The sequence below is a fragment of the Pleurodeles waltl genome, chromosome 4_1 (assembly GCF_031143425.1).
Source record: "Pleurodeles waltl isolate 20211129_DDA chromosome 4_1, aPleWal1.hap1.20221129, whole genome shotgun sequence".
Lineage (NCBI taxonomy): Eukaryota > Metazoa > Chordata > Amphibia > Caudata > Salamandridae > Pleurodeles > Pleurodeles waltl.
Window position 1 is genome coordinate 887693830 of NC_090442.1, and position 23332 is coordinate 887717161.

At 44.3% G+C, this 23332-nt stretch overlaps 1 protein-coding gene across 1 annotated transcript in view; it reads right to left on the minus strand.

The window, feature by feature from the left end:
- Positions 1-23332, minus strand: part of RELN (reelin) — a 1304886-nt gene that overhangs the window by 726366 nt on the left and 555188 nt on the right. Inside the window, exon 8 of the mRNA XM_069229640.1 lies at positions 22281-22332. Coding sequence (XP_069085741.1) covers positions 22281-22332 — 52 coding nt within the window. The remainder of the gene's footprint in view (positions 1-22280; positions 22333-23332) is intronic.

Genomic DNA, 23332 nt, shown 5'->3' on the forward strand with positions numbered 1-23332 from the left:
ACCAGGACAAGCTGTTGGGTATTTTTTCACATTTCTACTACACTTGCACACTGTGGAATCCCATGTACAACGTTCCAGCATGGTACAGAACTGAGAAAAATAGATGCACTGTTTTAGAATGGTTCACTCTGCAGTATACACTAGCATATGGCCAAAGAGGCAATGTAAGTAAGGTAGCTGGTGCATTTGCCATGGAGAGATATTAACTCTCGCCAACTTATCATCTCCACTGAACCATATCAATGTGGCCTTCTCTGACTCAGTGTGGCCGAGTACAGTGAGCCTGGGGAACATGTTGAGAAGGCTTCTTTTTATGCTAATTCAATGAAAAATCTGTGGAATAAGGTAAGGGGGTTGTTTATCAGTTTCTGATGTTTCAAGAAAGAAATATCAATCATGAACAAATGCAGTTTCATTTAAAAAATGAGTGTAATCCGTGCTCTTACTTTATTACGGGCAAACAAACACAAATTATGGAGGGAATGCGAAACCAATCAAATATTCACCCTTGGTCACAGATCTGGGTTTAATCCATCAATTCATTTGCTCACCATGCCACCCCAGATTGGACCCAGCCATATGCAAATTAGTCTTGACCATGTTCCCCATGTCCCCTGTTCCAGGATGCCTGTTTCCAGTCCAGGGAGGACCTGGCTTGGCAGTTCGGGCTGGACTGTTCCCATGGGGAACAGGATCAAGAATGATATGCATATGGCTGGGTCCAAACTGGAATGGCATGAGTAGCGAAAAAATGATGGATTTAAGTGCAGATCTAGGTACTGGGGGTGAATGTTTAATATTGTTCAGCATTCCGTCCATCACTTGTTCTTTTTGCACTTACTTTAATACGGGACACAAACTAAATTCTGGGAATGTTTGCATATCTTTGGTTAGTCTATGAGCTAAAATTAGAGACAAATGCAATTACTGAATGACTTACTGGTAAGCTCCTATTAAAACTACATAAGATCTGCATGGAAGTGTTGCAAATGCCCCTATGTAAAGTTTCCATTTTCTGTGAAGCGTGGAGTTGAATAAAACAGGATCCGTGTGCCATGTGTACATAAATGTGCATTTCAGCATGGTGCAGACGACTCTTTTGCAGAGGGAAAACGTGAAACACGATGCAATTCCTTGTCCAATGCTTCACTACTCTAATGCTTCACTACTCTAAAATCAGTAGATCAGTAGAGTAGTTTGGTCCTAGAGGCGGGGAAGGGTCATTATAACAAATGAAACAAAAATGAGCGGAGAGTTAAGAGAACAGAATAGTATTAGCAGCACACTGCACAACAGAACCCACAATATATGTTGTGGCAGTCAGGAATGTAACTAATAAATGTCTCCTCCAGTGGACAGTTATTCGAGGATGTTTTTATTCATATAAGTGGGTGATATCTTTAAAAGAAACAACACGTGTGTACGAAGATTTTCAGCTCCCTGCTTTTCTTCAGTATCCCAAGTGAGCACTGTTAGTAAAATGTATATATAGTATGCTGTAGGCACGCACAGAGATGAGCTGGTCTGGCAAAACTGCGAGTCATGTCTGTCCAGACAGTACCAGGGCCCCACTGGCCGTTCTGCCGCCCTGGAATGGGACGCCAAGTCCAAGCCACTGCAGCAGCCCCAGCCAGTGGCGTGGCGTGGGTTGTCAGCACCCGGGCGCAAGGCAAGTCATTTGCGCCCCCTAACCCGTGGATTTTAGCACTCGCGAGCGCGCCCCCCTCCCCCCACAGATGCTGCGCCCGGTGCGGTCGGCCGCCCCTGCACCCCTCACGCTACGCCACTGCCCCCAGCACCCCCGCCTCACTCGAGTCGCGGCCTCCTGCAGTGCGGGGCTGGGTTGGACATTTTGATCAGCGCTGATTACCGTCCGGCCCTGATCATCGCCATTGCGTAGCTGTGCGTCCAGCCTTGTGGAAGTGACGCGTTTATGTTTCATTTGCTCCATTGTGCGAGGGTCTTAAAACAGCCCTGCCACCTGAGGCTACACCGAGGGAGCGTTGATGTGTGGTCTTTTTAACGTCTGCCCTAATGAAAGCTTCAATTAAAACCATCGGATTTAACTTTTCACCGTGCGGTTTCCGTGATGTTGCAGCAATGTCCAGCAGATTGCTGCAGAAGAGCCTGTCATCTGCTGAAAATAACTACAAAGCAACGAACATGGGTTTACATTTCACTGGTAATGCAAAGTTTATTTCAACATATTAAAAACAAATGAAAATAAAAACGGAGTTCCTGCTCGGCTTGTCCCCATCTGCTTGAACTGCCGGTATTCCAAAGATTGAACATCTGTTGACTGTCTGAATTTGTCTCACTCTGGGCTAGCAGCAAATTATTTTATTTTAGTGTGGAGGAATTCAGCTCCAAAGTAAACTCGGCTAAGTTGCACTCTCAGAAGTCAGCTGGCTAGAGGCGAAACACGGGTTTTCTAAAACAGATGCAAATTTACAAGGCAGAATAAGTACCACGGAGTTCAGTGGGCTACTGGTGGTCTCTGTGATTTATAGCACTTGTCTTGCACAGTGCTTAATTTGTAAAAAAAGAAGTGCCAGGAGTCCACTGCAGCTTGCCCCACACATTCTTCCTACCTGCTCTACCAGTGACAGCACAAGCACAACTACTAACCACCACACTCCCACATGTGTAACAAATCACACCCTTCAAGGCCACCCAGCAGCATAAAAATGGCTTGGGAAGCAGATATTAGTCATTTTTTAATGTATACTGAGTTAATAAACAGCTGTTGGTGTGCTCATCTCTAAATTATACAAACAGTGCCATCAAGTGGAAGACTCTCATATTTGCAGTTGCTGACAATTTGGTGCCAGTGCTAAGCACCATAAACCACCAGCTGAAATTAAGCTGTAGTCTTGCATGCTGGGGCAGTAGGTCCAAATCCAGAAGTAGAAATCTGGGCACTCAGACAGAGATCCTTTCAGTGATATGAGAGTCTCATTGCATTCCCCCTTGCTGTATGTAGATAATGCTCCGACAATTTTGGGGATAGGATGGAATTAGGTTGCCCATCATTATGTCCATGCAGAAATCAGTAAAGGAAGCAAGAACAGTGGGCTGCTCTGGATGTGATGTTGATAAACGTGAAGAGAGTCCTACAAAGCAATCCTTTCATGCATGATGCTATGATGGTATGATCTCTGTGGCACAAACCTGCCTCACAATTCATTGGTAAATCAGATCATTTGCAGATGACTACTGTTTATAAAGAGTACACTACCTAAGGTGACAGGAATGGATGGGGGTCCTTTTTTATTTTCAAATACATCTCTGTTGGTCTTACCATGGTCCCGAGAATCTACCTGAGTATAATACCAAGTGTTGCACTGTTCTTCATCCTGGTTCATAAGCCACAAGAGCACTGTTGTGAGTTTATTTCAGGCACATGTGTCGTGACTGTGCCCTCTGGTGAGGGAATGCACCCATACAATTGTGCTTGAACACTATCATTCCTGGGTGGACAACCTGCTAGAAGGTTTGCTATAGAACACTTGGAGACCATGTAGTATGCTTTGATGCAGTTCACAGATTTCCTCAACCCTCAGTCTGATCCCTGTCTAATTAGTATCAGTGGAAGACATTGGTGAATCCTCCTGTGAACTCCACCTAAAAGACTACACATTTCACTCGAGGAACCCTTCATCTCTAGACACAGCAGCCGGCACCAAAAGGATTGGGTCTCGCCAAAGCACAAATAGAAACTAAAATAGCAAAATCATAGAATGAAGCAGTCTCGTGCCTTGCCCCAAATCCGTGAACCGTACTATTAGAAAACATCAGGGAGTCTACAATCCCTTTCAATTACCAGAAAGCTACAAAATATGCCTGCTTAAAGAAGACCTGCTAAAAGGTACTATGCATTAAATTAACTGTGCAGGACATCTTATTTCTTTCATAGTCAAGACTACAAGGGATATTTCCCTGTTCTAATATTATATTTATTTCTAAGCTACATGTACGATTCGCTAGTGTTTGGTCACATTCAGTGGCATTGGTAGAATTAGTCAACCGTGCCTCCTTCAAGGCACCTCCACTCCAGAGCTAGCTGTAAAAGTCTCCAGCGTGACCTCATTTGAAATCGGCTTTGGAGGTTCATTGTCAATTTTCCCTCTGTAGGCGAATAATAATAAGACTCCATACCTACCATCAAACGAGATATCTCCAATCTCAGCTGGCTCCGCTCTTGTCTGTCCCCTCTTTCAATAAAAGTAGTACTGGAGGAAAGTTCTACTCAGTCTAAATGGCTAAGATATGGAATATACATTATAATTAACCCTAAAACAAATAGGTATCCAGATGCACAAATGTGTCTATTCTCACACTACTCTTCAACATCTTACTTACAGTGCAACAGTGCCGTACCATCTTAAGAGAATGTCTCCAAACCTCATGCACATCATCCAGCACCTCCCAAATATGTCAATCTACAACCACCTCCTTGCTCAACACTGCAGTCTGAAATGGGTGATTCAGGACACCGTTAGGGGGTTGAAATACTACATAAATGCCACCCTGTAATACTATTACATATCTCTTGTAAAACTAGTGCTGTCTATGTAATGTGGAATAAACAAAGAGTCGGTAATCTTGAAGCAAGAGGTTATGTGCGCCACACCAAACAAATGGCCTGTATACATCCTATTCGAGCAGAAAACTGTCCCTTAATGTTGTGCGAAAATCTAGTGCTAGAAAAGCATTCCCAGATCTAGAGATTAAATGATTATAACAAAATTCCGAAGAAGATTGTATTAAGTCACTCAGTTAACAATTGGTCTACACTCACTCTGACATAAATATATCATTTCCACAAATCCTTTAGAAATCAAGAACAAGGGAAGTCATCTTTGTAATATGGAATGAATGATGCACCTGGTGAAAAATCATGAGGCAGGAATTGTTACACCACATACCAGAAATCCTTCCACCCTTCTTCCCCGACAGTACCATGCTTCTAGGAAATAATTTTCAAAACAAGTGCAAGAAATGTTGTAGCAAGGTGGCAGTATTATGTGGTATGACTAGGGAGTCTTATCATGTAATACTAACACATTATCCAGTAGTGGACCTCAGATTCACTTTCAGTAAACCTTAGCTCAGTCCTGGTAGAGTGGCAAAGAGCAGTCAGGCTACTTAGAGGTACATGTGTAAAGCATTTCACAATACCAACATGGACGATAAGTAAATGATACGACTTGAAAGAAATCTGAACAATCAATTTAGAACAATAAAGCACATTTTTATATAAATGTAGACACCAAAACAAACTTTTAAAGTTACACACAACTGGAGTTATGAATTTTAAAGTTTTAGAAAATAGGAGATTTTCACAGCTTAAATGGTTCCCATTGAAGTCAAAGGAGAAAATCAAAGTGTGCACTCAGGCTTTTGCAGGGTGAGTTCTGGGAAACCCACCTGGAATTAAGGTTCTGTGGGGCCCTAGACCAAGAGTCAGCAGTCAGATTCTTATCACTTTGCCCAGGGAGTATGGGTGCAGAGGAGCTTTTGCTGTCCTTGGTGCTGACAGGGTCTGCAGCTGTTGGCACGTTTGCACCACTTGGCAAATGGGATCTTGGGAGATGACACATGTAGAGGTCTTAGGGGGGCTGGTCCAGGAATCAACAGTTGGAACTTCGCCACCACGTCTGGTGTCTCCGGTTGCAGAGATGGCTTTTGGCTGTCAATCACTGGAGCTGGTTGCACCAAAGCTGCTTTGCTGCTCCTCTCGAGGTCACTCTCTTCAGAATGCAGGAGAGGGGTCATTGTCGACATCAGTCTCTATGCTGGGGGTCTGCTCTGGAGTCAGTGAGGTCCGACTGGCCATTGGTTTCTGGATTGGCGATAGACAAGCCTTGATAACTGCAAAGGTGGTCCGCTGGTACTTCGACGGCTGGAGGTTGTCCAGCAGGCAGTAAAGGCTTGAGAATTAGAAGAGATCTCGTTCCCACTCTTTGAATGCTGTGCATTGAGTTTCTTTAAGCTCACTCACACTGAGCCAGTCTGGTCACAGTCCTTTGACTTCAGCACAGCATTAACTCCTGCAGTTTACAGGAGACTGGTACCACTGATCAGGGGAGTCTTTCTTGGCTTCTCAGTGTCCATTGGGGCCCCTCTTGCTGGGACTATTAAGCTTTCACCCTGGGCACACGTCAGTCACACAGTTCCAGAGGTGGTCTCCTTAGGCTCCATCTTTAACATCTCTTCGCACTGTGGCTGGATTTTCTTTGTGCCTCTTCCTCTTTGCAAGTAAGAAAAAGGTTCTGGTGCCAAGGGAGCCCCTTAAATGTGAGGTGTAACCTCCTGCCTGCCCTTGTCTGTGGAGGCAGAGGCTTGAGAGAGCCTGCCAAAACAGCAGAGACCTTGGTAATTGGTGGGCACCCTCTAAGGATGCTACCAGGGCACATGCTAGTTAATCCTGAGCATGGGCATCATGCTCAGGGTTAAAAAGCAAGATGTTTGATACCAAACACAAGGGGAATCATCTGGGCCATCATGGAGGTGGACATCTGGGGACTGCCCAGATGCCAGCCCAAGTTATCCTATGAGCCACCAGCTACTCATGGTAGCATGAAGTTTTAAATGCGATCATGGGTCATATATGCTCATGCATATATGTTCTCACTCACAGTACAGAGCACCCTGCCTTCTGGGGGTACAGGAGGCCTGCCTTAGGGGTGACTGGCCCGTACTATGGGCAGTAAAGGGACTTTGCCTGCAGCTGGTGTGAGCAGAGTCACACTCAAGTAGGAGGCTGCTCATGCAGGCTGACATGGCAGCTCTGCAGCCTCGCTTTTACTCGGGTCACACAAGGTGGCACAATTAGTGCTGAAGTCCTGGTAACCCTATTACCACCCTTGCCCTGGGTAACAATTACTAGGGACTTACAGGGGTGGTAAAGTCCTTGCCAACTGGCCTATGCAATTCGACATACAGTTTAAAAGAAAGAGCATAAGTACTGATGTCTGGCCAGCAGGCCTCATGACCCTAACAGGTCAAAAACAACGGCATCTAGCAGCAAAAAAGGTGGGGGGGTGACTATTCAAAAAGAGCACTTAAAAACAAATGTGTAGCTTGCTTGATGGGCTGTGTAAATAATAATGTGCATAACAAACCGAAGTGCTTTCCAAGCGCTTGGGTGGAGCTTGCCTCCTGTTCCCTGAAGTCTCAGGACCAAAAAGACTTCATCTCTACAAGAAGGACTCCTTGTGTGGCAAAATCCAATGCACAGCCTGCCAGAATCCACATCTGGCTGGGTTTAGTTAACAGCTCCTTGTGCATTCACTCAGACACACCCCAAACACAGGGTACTCAGCCTCACTTGCATACATCTGCATTTTGAATGGGTCTTCCTGGGCTGGGAGAGTGGAGGGCCTGCTCTCACACAAAGGACTGCCACACCCCCTACTGGGACCCTGGCAGACAGGATTGAACTGAAAGGGGACCTGGTGCACTTCTTAGCCACTCTTTGAAGTCTCCCCCACTTCAAAGGCACATTTGGGTATAAAAACAGGGCCTCTGCCCCTACCAACTCAGACACTTCCTGGAGAAAAGAACCTGAACCAGAACCTGCCAAGAAGACTCATCTGGCTGCTTTCTGGGTAGGACTTCTGCCTTGCTGTTGCCCTGCTGCCTTGCTGCTCTCTGGCTCCACGTAAAAATCCAAACCACTTACCTATACACACATATACCCTCATCAAAAGAATATAATGCGTCCCAAATCAAATGCAAAGTGTAAACTGTTCTGCATAATTGGTAGTCACTAAAGAGCCAAGGATAGTCACCAGACCCAAGCTGGTGATCAGTCAAGGCTGATACATTGAGATTTGTCTCAAAATATGATGAGAGACAAACATGCGCCTGCTGTAACCTACATTTCTATGAAATGCACATCCAAAGTTTACATAAAAAAATCCATGTACATTTTATTCCTTTCGTCCGTTTCAATAATAGAAACAATCCACTTTTCTACTAAATCCCTCCCCAAAACAGCCAGGTGTGAATCCTTGTATTCCTTGTCACAGGCCGAGGCTCTCACCCTGATAGCTGAACCCGCCTTGTAAAAGCGTTCAGGACGTGTGGAGCTTGGTTTATGGCTCAGAGTAAAACTTAGCTAGGTAAACCATGTCTGTGAATGGAGACAGAATCTCAGGATGTTAGGACTGGGATAAGGAAAATGTACAGGGAGGCAATGATTCTTTCTGTTCTGTAATCTCAAAAGCAGCCAGCACTTTCCTTAGCAACAGCTGAGAACTGCAGACACTCTGACCTTTCAATGCTGATAGCTCACCACGCCTGAACTACTGGCCAATTTTTCTCAAAGTTCAACGGGCTCAGTATACACAGAATAACAAAGTTCGGCTGAACTAGTCCACCCGGGCCACATTGCTCGAACCCCATATAACTTCTTTGTCAAAATGCAATCTTTCACAAACACCAGATCAAGGCAGGCGGCACAGAGTATCAGAAAAAGGCATCCGGCACACCATCTATAGCACGATGATGCATGGATTTAGAAATGTTTGGGCTTCTTGCTAATCACACCCAGGACCTTCTTTCTCCCCAGTGAAGCGGCACCTGCGTGAAAGAAAACGAAAACTGAGGGTTTCTAAGATTGTTTTATCTGAGAATCCAGTCAAGCACCGCAGTTGCAGGCACCGCCCACAGTAGATGCACACGAGATACAAGTATGGAGGAGGAGTGACACAAGCCTGCTGATCCACAGTGGGCATTTCTTCTAGCATCGAGTTAATGTCATAGGCAAAAGGACAAGAGATGCCTACTCGGCAATCCCATCCTGCATCAGTCACTTTGGAAGGCCGCATCCGATCTCGCACAGATTCATAACATGATATCCCTTGCACTAATAACAAACCTCCTCTTCTGAAAGCAAAACAAATTTAAATTAAATAGGACTTGAGTGTACTGCTATCACGAATGCAGGGATGAAAGTCTGGATCAGCGCTTTTCCCATTAGTCGGTAATCTGCAGCTTGTCATCTTCTCACTGAACTGCATGGGGACAGTGCTGCACTATTAATCTCCATTCCCACTGCCCTACACACATGAGCTCGAGGACAATGCTAAGATAATGTAACAACAACCGTACCACGCATCCGCAGAACTACAACCGGCGGCAGATCATTCTTGCGCCTCGTCGTCAAGACGTGGAACACTCTTCCGACCCACCTGCGTCAGACCAAGGACTGCCTTACCTTCAGGAAACTCCTGAAGACCTGGCTGTTCAAGCAGTAGCAGCGCCCCCCCAAGACCTGGCTATTCGACCAGAAACAGTGACCCCCCGCCCTCCCCTAATCGCCTTGAGACCCTCACGAGTGAGTAGTGCGCTTTACAAACTCCTTGATTGGTTGATTGATCAATGGATACTGGCTTTGAGGAAACTCTTCCAGGGGAACACCAGTGACACAGGGTGTGGAGCCACATGGTCCAGAAGGAGGATGCCCTGGAGCCTCACAGCCCTCTTCCACCACAGTGCCTGTGCAGCTGTTCTAAGGGGTTGCCGGACGAACCCTATAGTCTTGAACTCACACTAACCCTTAACAGAGCACCTAGTCAAAAAGTACAGGGGATTTAGTGTTGGTAACTGCAATAGTGCATCAATGGATGCCTCCTAAGGACAGGCTCTATCTGCTCCTGAATGTCAAAATCCCTCTTCATTGCAGTCTTCTCTTTCTTATTTTTACAGAAGAAAACAATCACAGTTAAGGGACAGTGCCTTTTTACCTGTAAACACTGTAGACACAGACTACTCTAAAAAAAATGTGTTGTACTCGTTGCATTTTAGGTGAGGTAACAGAAAATTATATGGTATCAAGTCATAAATCTCCACTGCTGCTGGATTTCACTAGCAGTTTAGACTCAAAGCAATATAACCTATAGTGTTAAAAAATGGAAGTGTCCATTAGAGGATGGTTTTCAGCACAACATTAGGGTTTTGTAAATGTTTCATTATGCACCTACATGCATCATTTAACAAGGGTGGCCAACTGTTCTGGCTCACCTATTTACCACGCCATATGCCTGCTCAGCAATGTAACGGTTAAGTGCACATTTCAAAATGGCAGCCAGATAGTATGTTGAAATGTGCATCATTTGTGACTGAACAATTTATGCTCACCTTGTGTTACATTCAAACCCATCTAATTCAGAAATGGCTGCCAAGAATTTTGAGTCCCATGGACCTTAAAAAAAATTGGATGTTGAATTTTAAGTTGATTGTTGGTGCTGCTGCTTGTTTTGATCGAGGAAGGCCTTCCCATTTGCCCTTCTCCACCTTATGCTCATCCTCAACCCAACTTGGTATCCACTTGCAATCTGCTCTCATCATGTCACAGTGGCTACACATAAGTGCTCATGACTCACTAATCCCTCCCGAGCTCACTGACATTAGTCGTGCAAAACGTCCAACATACCATTCCTGCCAGCCTAAGCCCTCATTGGTAACAGAGGAAAGGATAGGCTCCAATGAATCCTCTAGACATGCAATGTTATTGTACTGGTAACGTGCCTGGTGGAGCATGAGATAGATTCTTCTCTGTCTTCAGTTCCTTCCGAGTTGTGGGGATGCCTTAGGAATCTTTGCTCATGTTGGATTCCCATTTACCTTCCTCCCACCATGGGGAATATTTGGAGGATATTGCTTGGTGAAATGCTGCTTGTGAACAACTTAAAGTACACTGAATGTGTAATAGTGCACTGTTCTCCTTTCCATTTATAAAGAGGTATTTTGAGCAGGACGATGAGGAGTGGAAAGAGTGGAAGGAAATAGGGAGAGCACGGTCTTCAGTTGTTTGTATTGCCCTAGCAAGGCAAGTGGTCAAACTAGAGGCTTGAAAACAAGCGGGGAAGGGTCATGTAGACCAGGAGCAGAGCAATGCGGGATTCAGATCACTCGGCGCAATGAGAGAGGCAGCGCACCAGATGTTAGGCAGTTTCTACTCTATGCTCTCTGTCCTGAGAGAGATACTCCACCACATTACCCCATACAACATTAGCTGCTTCTTTTAACACATCATATGCACCCCTGCACACCCACGTTCCTTTCCAACTCAAGGTTAGCAGATCATCTTCAATGACTGGCTGTCCTCACTGTAAGGATGGACCAACTGCTAGGCGCTGTGCACATGTGCATATAATTGTGAGCAGAGGACAGCGGGTGGTACTGGAGGCTCGCTCAGACATTTGCTCCATTGGCCTGTGGCGGAACAGGTTTTCCTGCGAGTCCTCATCTGATATCTACATGTTTACAATGTAAGCAAGACCCACCAGTGATCTGGGCAACACAACCAACACGCACCAAGATCATTCCGATCATCGGTCCATCATTAATTTGATGTATTTTACATACACTCGTTATTATAAAAATAATAATTCATTCAAGTTAGAAAAGAATCAGGAGATCATAGGGATCCTCCATGCCAAACCACGAGAGAACGACGTTTCCATCATAGGATGACAAATGCTGTAAAAACAGAAGGGCCTTATTACAACTAGCATAGACACAATCAACCAGCCTCACCTCTCGACCTATTGGATTTTCTAATGTTTTTTAGCCATGCTTCACAGCATCCCTGATGCCATGCAGCACTGCAAATATGTATAAAAAAAATGAAAACCTTAACGTGGCCATCCGCCTCATTTCAGTATTCTCGACCTAAAGAGTGCCCGGGACACTTCTGCTCGTCTCTCCCTGAGCACTCCGGCATTACAGACGGGCCAGCAGGTGCGCTTATGCTCCTGCTGTAATACAGATCATTTTCTGCTGGCACTTTCAGAAAGGGATGTGCCCCATGCAAATGAGGGGGCAGTTTGCCTTTCTGCCCCTGCCCCACCACATATCCGAGCCCTAGAGGCAAAGGAGCTGTCAAGAGGCACACTGGCTGCGCCCTACGTAGCAGTGGTTCACAGTAAGTACACCCACCAGGGCTTCCCCGTGGAGAGGGCATGGAGGCCAGAGAGACCCTCCAGGTATCCCTCTGCAGGTAGGTTCAGCAATGCACTCGCCAACACGGGCATCTGGGCAGTTGTTTAACATGAGGCTGGGTCTCTGGCTTCAAGTGACTGGTGGATTGGTGACTTCATCCAGCTACTCTGCCATTCAGTAAGGCTGTTATGCAAACTGTCTGTGGCAAGTGTACCCCGTGTCCAAACTGAGAACCAAGGACTCATTAATCCACAAACAAAAGAGAAATCACCAGCGCATGCCTCAGGGGTCCCTGCCCTCATTCAGTACCGCAGTGGGCTGGAGTTTGTGCTGCTCCTTAGACTCGCCAGAAGCCCTCTGTGCTGCACGTGTTTGAAATGCTCTAGACACTTTTCTTTCAGGACAATAAATACACGCGGATGAACAATCGGTGGCAGGACACAATTGGGGGAGGCACACCTGTTGTATTTTACATAAACAGGATGTTAGTCATTTGCGCGACTGTCTCCCGATGGTACACTGCACGCAGGATTATTATAAAAGCTCTCCCTAATCCCGCGTTCTATCTGAAACAATTAATTCCATAATGGCATGTGATTCCGAGCGGTCCATTATACCAGTAGGGGACAAATCACATTCAGAAGCCGCAGAGCATCCAAGGTACATTCTGATCCTTTTTCCCTTTGCTTCTGAACCTCATGCACTGATGCTTTATGCGACGGAAGGCTTGCTATAAGCCCTCGCATTTAAACCAACGTGAAACCAGAAAGAATTACTCTAGCACTTATATATACTATGGGACAGCCTTCCGGTTCGTTTTGCTGTGGGCAGTGAGGTTTTGCAGTAGGAAAGGTCTTGTTTGTATTTGCTAAGTCCCAACACGCAGTACTGAAAGTAAACATATGATATGCAGAGAAGAAGAGGAGAGCAATTGCAGGTGAGTACAGAGGGAGTGAAAACAAACGTCCATGGAGACAGAAAATATACCCACGAGGAGAACACGCAGCAAAAGTTATATACAGATAGAGTAATTTGAAAATATCACACACACAGCTTGACCATATCAACAGAAGTTTGTATATTGGGCCAGGCTGACCCATTCCTTGGTCCATAGGAAGACAAATCATGTAGAATTATGAGGTTCCCAGAAAGGTGATAAAACTCATCCCATGTGTGGAGGTCTCACTGCTGAGACTATCTTCAGGTAATGGAAGCAGTATGTAGGAATGTTTTGTGACTGAAATGCGGTTGCAAAATATTCACATTTTACCACCCACTTGAAGTAGGTGATAACCCATTCACAAACGAGAAGGGGTCCCAAAGGACCCCTCCCCCTTATTAAATGGTAGCGAAAAAGTTTTTGAAGAGCAGGCAGTGGTCCTACGGACTACAGCCTACTCTTAAAAAATTAAAAGAAAACTTTTCATTTTTCTTTTTTAAATGCATCCCTTTTTCCTTTAAGGAACAAAATGCTTTATTTAAAAGCAATCACAGACATGGTGGTCTTCTGAGCCCAGCAGGCCACCATCCCTGTGATTTTAGTATTTTCTAATGGGCCACAAATTGCGACCTGCCTCAATAATATTAATGAGGTAGGTTGATTTGCGACCCATTATGAAACACTAAATGAAACTCATGGAGTTTTATACATTCAAATAGCGATTACCTAATTGCGATTCACAGAGATTCGCAATTAGTAAATCGCTATTTAAAATAATGATATATCTAGCCCTAATTATTTCATTTTGAGTCGCGTTATTGTAAATATATGCACATAATTACCTTCCATCAAGTATGCCAAAAATACTTCATAGATCTATAATGATACAGGATACAACATCACTGGGCCAGGATCAGGACTGGTGATGGCTCCAAGATGACAAGCACTAGTGCTTAGAAAAGGAGCAGGCTATATGCCTAGACGCCTGCATCTGACTGATTATCCAGGGTCTTTGTAGCTGCTGCTTGAAGTATCTAAATAAAACTTGGTATTGCAACTTTAAGCCACAGCAAAGGGTACTGTAATGAAACTGCAGTGTTTTTGTATCTAACTGCTCTTATCTAAAGTACTTCCAACCTTTGTCCTAGTCCATGCTACATCAAACCATAAAAATAAATAATAAGAAATAAATGTGTACTAAACTGTCAAAGAGAACGTCTGTGCAAATTAGCCCCATCTGTGGAATACAGGTACTGTGGTCCATGGTGTATCAAAATGTTTCTTTTGAAGTTAGTGTCGGGACGCAGATAAGACATACAATAGTAGCATCATTACCCAGTGCAGCCCTGAGGCACATCATGCATTGCGTCCCTGAGGCATATTATTATGTGTTCCCTCATTGTGCATCTGCCTTTGCTACCTGCTGCCACCCCCCCATGTGCCCCTCCCCATACTGGACACAATCTGGTTCCCCGCTGCCTGTCACACTGTGTTCCTGGCTGGCAGTGCTCACAATGTTGCTCCTGCTGCCCCACCAAGGACAACATCCTGTGTTCTCCTGAGGCACACTACACAAATCCACCATTGCATACCACCCTGCACACCCCCTTTGCCCGTTGTCTTTCCGGTGCTTCCAATGGCACACCAAAATGTGCTCCCGCTACACCTCCACACGTGCCCCCCGTTGCTGCACAACTCACTGTGTCATGCCTCTGCACATCACCTTGTGATCCCCTGTGCACACCACACTCTGTCCCCTGGCTGCGCGCTGCCCTACGCTCTCCTGTTGTACATCACTGGTACTTGCTGCTGCACAGTGCTGTGTGACATTTGGTGTGTCTGCATGTGTGCCTACCTGCCTGCTGGGCTGCCTGCATGCGTGACTGTGTTCCACTATTGCTTCATACTTCTACTCTGTGTGGGAAAAAGTGCACCAAAGAGATGGTATGTATCAATTTCAAACGTGCGCTCTCAGGGTAAACATGTATACCACTACAAGAGAAGCTACCTTTGGCACACTTTTGTCACAACCGTGACACGGAGAACAGCAAATGTTTTCTTTTATCTTTAGACAGCACATGTACAATTTTGACTGTGTCATTCACAGTGCTCTCTGTGGATGAAAACTGTGCTTAAGTTTTGATCCATGCCGTCCTCTCTGGACTGAGACATTAAACTCAAGTGACCACTGGCACATGAAGTTTCTGTTGCAATCCCAAAATTAGAAAACGTGTTCCCCACATGATATTAGCAGTAATTAAGATTATATGTGTATACGACTGCCATACGTGCATGTCAGTGTTATTATGAACGCTACCTGTGCTGTAGTTAGCTTGACGCTCTTGTACGTGATTGGCCAGCTATGTAAACAAGCTGAAGAGACATTTTCTTTTAAAACAAATATATAAAAAAATGTGCATCTTGAGCGCTAAAATTGTAGCCAGACACACAGCTACATTATAAACGAGACTGTTACCTGGGAGGAGTGGGAACACTGTAGCGCCTTCCAGCCTGTGGTAGCATGCTCCGGCAGAGACGGATCACGAATGGCCATCTTGCTGGGCAGTACGTCAGCACAGTGCCTGTTTCAACACCACAAATCTCATACTACCCAACAATTGGCTGCCAGTGAGGCCCCTGCAACTCCTTTCTCCCAGTGTGTGCTGCAGGATCAGCGGCACCCACCCACATAACTGAGTCACAAAGTGAGGCGTTGAAGACACAGAGCCTTGCACTGGGTATAGACGGAGAATGAAGATGGAGGCGGGTTGACACGGCCACTAGTGTGCATCCTTCCTGCTCTCCACTGACCGCTGCCGAATGCTCCTGTCTCCCCTTTCGGCTGTGAGTCTCAACTAAGGTTACGTAAAAACTTACCGGCTGCCCTGGATGGTGGAGGAGCAGACTGTAGGCATTGACTAGTGTTCTGGCTGATCTTGTTCTCGCTGGTATGCTCCCTGCTCCCCGCTGCTGACTGATGTTTTGCCCCTCTGGATGCGCTGAGGTTCCTAGATCTTTCTGGCTGGTGTGGTGACTGAGCATGAGGCTAGCGGTCCTTGTGCTTCTTGCTCCCATCCTGCTGACTGCTACCGACCACTGCTGACTACTTCTTGCTGTCCCTGCTCCACCTCGACAATGGGTTCTCACTGGGTTGCCTAGACCTGCTAGCACATGCAGTCAGTTTCTCTATTTACTCCGTTTTGGTGCCTGGTGCCCAGTGGAAGATAATGCTGCATTACATCGACCTGTGGGCCGCAATGGCTCAGACGAAAGCCTCTTGGACCGGATTTCCCTGTGGCAGCCTCTCGGGAAAGCCTGTGGCCTCAGTCAGCAGCAGGAGGCACATAACCATACAATGGTCTTAGTCGTAAAGCTATCGTCTACTGGGAATGGCAGCGATGTGCTGTCTTGGTAGCTTCTTCAATCTGGCATGCTTGGGACTGAGACTTCTTCTGTAGTGGAACGGCTGCTAAGTGCATTAGCAAAGTGTTATACGGCAACTCACAATTTACCCTCCAACATGGACTTGGGATGCTGTATAACCAGCAAAAATGTTGCTAAGGATAATGTGGTGAGCGTACAAGGTAACAAAGATTCCCCTACCAGCTCTTCACTTTCATTGTTGTTTGCTGGCAATGGCGCATTAGACGCAGATACATATAAAGTTACAACCATGGCTGAAAGGAATTATACAGAGGCCTGTGACTCTCTATAACGCGGAGGGAGGGCTGGAGCAGAAGCAGGGGGAGGAGAGGCAGAAGAAGTGAGAATACATGTTTGGTCTACACAGCCCTTGGCCCCTGCTTCATTTGACACTGCAGGTGAGGAAGGGGCGCCAGATGAACATCAGAGAGACTCTGTGGTGGCTAACCCTGCCAGGCCCCACAGTGTGCGGTCTGACTCCATTTAGGAGGCAGCCCTAAAAGGGACAGGGCCTGATTTATGACAGGATTTTCATTGCAATAATACTCAACCCGGCTCTTGGACAGCAAGGAGTGGGGTCAGAAATTATGCCAGTGGCAGCAAGCTGCAATCTAAACTGGAATACCAGGGCAGTATAGACTCTCACAAGCTGCCAGAGGCACAATCCAAGGTCAGTCATTTGTCACAATGGGTCAAGCTAAATCAAAGAGAAATTGAAAACCCTCAGTTGACAAGGGCAAGAATAAGGTGGCATTGAGCAGTACAGCTCACATGTCTGGAGGCCACCTGAATAGCCAGGAACACTACACATACTCTGAAATCAATAGTACCGCTCAATCAAATCAACAGCCTGTTGTAAGACCAAGATCTACCAGGGCCATGGAACCTCATGTGGATCCCAATATATCTAGTAGCCCAGATACCTGCATGAATAGCAGTCCTGAAATACTCATCTCAGACATTTTGACTGAGAGTGAAAGTCTGAATGCACCAATTACCAACCAGACAGGTTCAGGCCCAGCACTCACTACAGACCCGGAACCAACACTGTCGACAGTCATTCCGCCAATCATTTCGCTCAATTCAAATCCAGCGTGCTTAGGCAGGACCCCAACAACTACAGATCAATTACAAATGGTATTTTCCTGGGCAAACCAGTAGAAAGAGCAGCTTTTGCCCTAAATGTCACAATTCATTGAAAATAACTCCATACTTTCATCCTACTAAACTGGATTCTGCCCAGGAAGAGGCACTGAATCTGCACAATAGACAACAATGGAGTTGCTGCACTACTTCTCCTGGATCTCTCAGCTGCCTTTGACACAAGTGACCATGACACTCTAATAAAAATACTCTCTGAAGCCGGCATAGAGGGAACTGCTCTCGACTGGATCACATCCTACCTTCAAAACAGAACTAATGTCATCCATACTCTCCCTTTCTCCTCCAAACTCTACTTCACAAAAGCAGGGGTCCCTCAAGGAGCAATCATCTTACGCATGCTTTTCAACATCTACATGATGTCATTACGTCAACGATCAATGAAATTCAACTCACACGCTACAATTATGCAGATGACAGAAAAATACTCCTTAAAATGGAATGTCGCAAAGACATTGCAAACTCACAAATTTTCAGTTGCCTCGGAGCCAGTTGATCAGTGGATGACATGAAGCCATCTCAAACTGAATGCTTGCAAAACGGAAATACTCACATGTGGCGATTAATAAACGTAAGACCCACTCAGCTCCTGGCCTGACAATCTGGGGCCACCTCCTAAACTATTCCAAGACTCCGGAACTGTTCCCCCACAAGATACAACACTCACCTCATAAATAAGGGAACAATGGTTTCACTAAATACCTTGTAGAACTCCAGGGGAACTGTATCTTTACCTGTTGCCTTGCCAGAGGGGAGATAGTAAGAAACCTTGTAATTACCATGGAGTCCAAGTTAACAATTAATGCTCCAGAGGACAAATTAGCAAGATCAAGCTTCATCACTATGAAAACTCTGAGACGCATGTTCCCCCATCCCTGATTTCCACACAAGGTGCAGACTACTACCTCTCTTGTACTATCTAAACTGGATTATGCCAATGGCCTCTACCATGGATCATCTCTATCTACTATGAAAAAACTATAACGCATTCAGAACTCGGTTGCCATACTCATATTTCCCTATGCTAATTCACCAAAAATCCTTTTGGGTTCCAGAGTAGCATGCTACTCACCAAAAAGCGATTTGACACCTTGTCAGAGGTAGTAAGCGCTATATAAATACAATAACAATAAAGGAATTAGAGCAGGCAATAAAATATATCCCCTCTGGCAAGGCAACATGGGAAGATACAATTCCCCAGGAGTTCTATAAGGTATTTAGTGAAACTATTCTTCCTTTATTTAAGAGGCGAGTGTCGTATCTTGTGAGGGAACAGCTCCGGAGTCTTGGAAGTCCACCAATATAGCAGTTTTTCTTAGGAAGGATAAGCATCGCCATGAAAGGGGATCATATCAACCTATCTCTCTTACCAATTCAGCTACTAAAATATATGCTAACATTCTTGCAGTCAGACTTGCCCCTCTCCTGCAATATAATTTCTCTTCTCAGTAGCATGGAATTGTCCCCGCAGGGACACCACCAGCCATATGAATACTGCTTAAGTTATGTTCGATGTAGCCAGAATCACCGGTAGTAAGGAGGGCATGATTTTACTGGATGCCAAAAAGGCATTTGATTGGGTCTTATGGCCCTTTCTCTGGTCAGTCATGTCTGCACTTGGAATCAGACAACAATTTCTATCCCGGGTCAGGTCTTGATATAAAAATCCTGTGACCAGACAAATTATGGATGGCTATAGTTCACCAATCTTTTATATCTATAGAGGCACGTGTCAGGGCTCTCCTTTATCCTCACCAGTGCTTAATTTGTGCTTGTTCTTTCCGGTGCTGAGCACCGGCATTTATTGTTGAGGACCGGCACAAATTCTTCGCCCCCAAGCATTTGCTGCGGGCAAAAGACACATATGGGGAAGACGGAGGAAGAGAAAAACGAAAAAGCGTCACAATGGGAGAAAGCAGAAATCTGCAGGACTGAGCTGAGGGTGCAGGGAGCAGCTTTAAATTGAATGAAGCGGCCCAAGATGGCTTCAGGATTATGCTGCCTCAGTATTCCGTGTTCCCACATTTAATTGCAGCAGCTGCGTATTTAAGAGGAGAGCTTTGAGCACCGGCACCTTGTTATTTACAAATTAAGCACTGATCCCCACTATTTGCTCTTTACATTGAGCCCTATCTCCAACTGCTTATTTCTAATCCTTTGATTCAGCCAGTCGTCTTTAATGGGGGAGAACTGAAGCTTAGTGATTATGCCGATGATGTGGCTTTATATTCATCAGACCCCCTTGAAGGAATTGGTCATATCTCGGATGACGCAGATAAGTTTGGAGTGGTTTCAAGTTATAAATTTAACCTAGCTATCACACTGACTGCCATGCCCCTGGTTTTACTTCAGTAGCTACTTAATTTGGGGGTTAGGATCTGTGCTAACACTGACTGCATAGTCAGGTTTAATAAGGACCCCCTCTTGAATTCTGTCAGTCTTAAACTGCAAGCATGGAGCCATATCCCACGAAGTCTAGTAAGGCAATGTAATCTCAATAAAATGAATATCCTTCCGAAACTTCTGTATTTGTTCAATCAACCCCATTGCAAGTGCCTGATTCATTCTTTAAACACCTGGACAAGGTCAGCAGCAGTTTCATATGGTACTCTAAGAGAGCCAGACGAGTAATACACCTTATAAAAATACCCGCTAATTAAGGCAGTCTGCTACTCCCTGATTTTAAGTTTTATTTTTCGGCAGCTTTTGGAACACACATTCGGAATCTACTTACATATTCTAATTCTCTTGCCATGGACTATCATCTGGCCCTGGGCTCTTACTATAGATTACTTTTCTGTATAGGGTCAGATCAGAAATATTTGAAATGAGTGCGGTTCAAGACCATTAAGGATATTCATCGGATCTGGAGGGAAAATTGCATTAAATATGTCTTACAATCTATTAAATGGTTGTGGGGTAATCCTGATCTTCTACCTATTTTTCCGAATACTGTGGCAAGGCAGTGGTTTACATTAGGTCTAAAAACTATGGCCTGCTTTTTGACTTATTTAGGCTGTACACATTCTCAGCTCTTTAAGCAAGACATGGTCTTCTACATCAGTCTTTAAGTACCTACAGATTCACAATTTTCTACTACGTAGGTAGTTAAATCTAGACGAATCAGACAACTTAGATATTCTGAACTATCTTTGTACGACTTTAGATAAACTATCAATCAGAATAATCTATTAAATTATGATTGGACATTGGGAAGATGGACGGCCTTTGGTTTCGGCAGAGTGGAGCAAACAGCTTGGCATGGACATTTTGGCAGACAATATCACTAACACATTTTACATCGTGAATCAATAGTTTTTTTCTGTTCATTTTAAGGTGCAACAATTCAAAGCTATATGCATGTTTTATTAATCTCCAGAGAAGATATGAAGATGGGCCGGGGCAACATCTAATACCAAGACAAGCTGCTCCAGAAGTGGCGCTTACTCTGCTGACATTGTTCGACATTGTTCATATGTTTGTCAACTGCCCATTGCTTAAAAACCTCTCATCCGCAATCTCTTAACATTTCTCATTTCATCTGGAGTATAACATGCAGCTTACTAGGAAAGATGTAATGATGGCATATAAATGTGTCACTAACCCCACAGATTCGGCTGTGGTCGCAATAGCCTTCACTACTGCTCTGTGGTGTATTGCCAGAGGCAGTATCGATCCTATACTCCCTGTTGCTTTAAAATGGTGGTCCAGGTTTAGCCAAATTTATGATTTGGAAGCAGCAATACTTAAGACTATGTGGGCTAAGGGACGCAGCTGCCTTAGGAATATTTGGTCTAGGTTTTTTCATTGAAGAGTAAGACTTTTAAAATGCTTTATGCTCTTGGGCTAGCTAGACCATGATTTCCTCTTTTCTTGTTTTTGCTTTATCTACTCAATTATTTGGGAAATTAATCTGCTATACTATGTTCACATGTCTGCTACATTTGTGTCTGTTGTATCAATATTTTTGTAATAAATAAATCTATGTAACTCTATATAAATATATTTTTTAAACAGCCTTGCACTGGATTGCATTGACATTCGAAGCTCGTCCTGAAACTACTTTTCACTGGGACACTTTCTACTGAAAATGGCTCCCACCGGCAGTGAGCCACTGCTTGTGGTGTAGTCTGTTATTTTGAGGCAACAACAAATCACTTTTGGCAGCACATCATCAGCACTGAAAGGACTTATAAGTACTTTAAAAACTAGACCTAAAGACTAAACTCACACATACGCCAACACCGTAGGATTGGTAATTGCTTGCATTTTTCTGACAAAATAGCCCAATTTCTATCAAATATACCAACCCGCTACGAAAATAAACCAAGATAGCTTGAAAGCTGTACAATAAAAGCATATTTCAAGGAAGTATAATTTGTAATATTTGTGATCCAGCTTGAGCCATTCAATCGAACCAGCATGATGGTCAAATTTCTGATCAGCTTTCTAATGTATTTGCTTCCCTGGGGAAAAATAAGAGTTTTAGAGCCAAATCAGCTCTGCAATTTGTAAGTGGATCAATGTAAGCTCCAAAATAAAGTGTTCCCCTTCGGAGTGAACACTGTGTGATTGCACCTGCTTGACACATCCATTGCTGCCTGATCAATAACCTCAGTTCAATAGGTAGCAGCATTGTCTTCACCCCTGTAAGTAGAATGGAGTAAATAGAATGGAGAAAACTAATTGACAGATATTTAGTTTAAACAAAAAGTATGCCTAAAATTCTATAAGAAATGGGACAACTGAGACTGGACATGTTGGAAATCTACCTACCGCTCCTTGGCCAGTGAGCACTTACCTATGGAAAATTGCAGCACAGAGCCTGTGGTCGTATTAAGTTCAGTGGTTGTCTAAAGGGCAAAAACGTATATGAAAATTAGAAACAGTACAACAGAAAATATACATTTTTGACACATTCTTAGTTAATTACACCAGAACAATGTCACATAACTGCATAACACTACCTACAAGTGTGGACATGTCTAAACTAACAATACAGGAACACTTGACTTCAACAATGAGCTTTCATATTGTAAAACAAGCATTTGCAAAGCAGTGGTTCTCGCATTTGCTTGAGTTAGAGCTATTAGCATGCTAAACTCCTAACCGGACTTTTCTTGCCAGATAAATTGAAAATGAAAAGTAAAACAGTTTCACATAAACAAGCCGATTCAAAGCACCATGGCAGCCATGAGCATCAGCATGAAGGAGACACACAAAAGGAAAAAGAAGTTTGCTTGCAGTCAAACGTATCTGCAAAAGTGAAACTAGCCATGTAACAGGGTCGATGTCCAAGGCGGTAACCAAACCGCCCCAAGGAGGGACAACCATAAAGCTTTTACCAATGATAACAAAGGATTTTTAAAGGGCAAGCCAATCAAAGTGCAATAGTGATGGGCGTGAGATGGGCATGGTTAAAAGCCCAAATAGATAACAATACGTTGTGAAAGCAGTGCTTGCGCGCTGCTCTGCTTGACCTAAAAAGTGGGTTGAGGAGAAATCAAGCCAGTTTAAGGTTGCCGACAAAAAGACTAGAGTTATAGTAATTTCTCTGAAAGGTCCTTTTGCTTGAAAATGTCAACATTAACTGATATCGACATTTTGACATTTTTAATATATGCACGACAAAAAACTATGTTCTCACATCTTGAGTCTTCGGCTCCGGAGACCTCAATTAAAAATATGGAAACAATGAACATTATTTCGAGGTATTACTATTTTAGAAATTAAGTTGAAAGGGTGAATTTCAAATTGTAAAAAATTATTAGAGTGTGCTTAACATAATTTTGAAAGGTACAACTAGGTATGCGCATTGTCATTTGAAGCCAAGTGACTGAGGTTTGTTAAAAA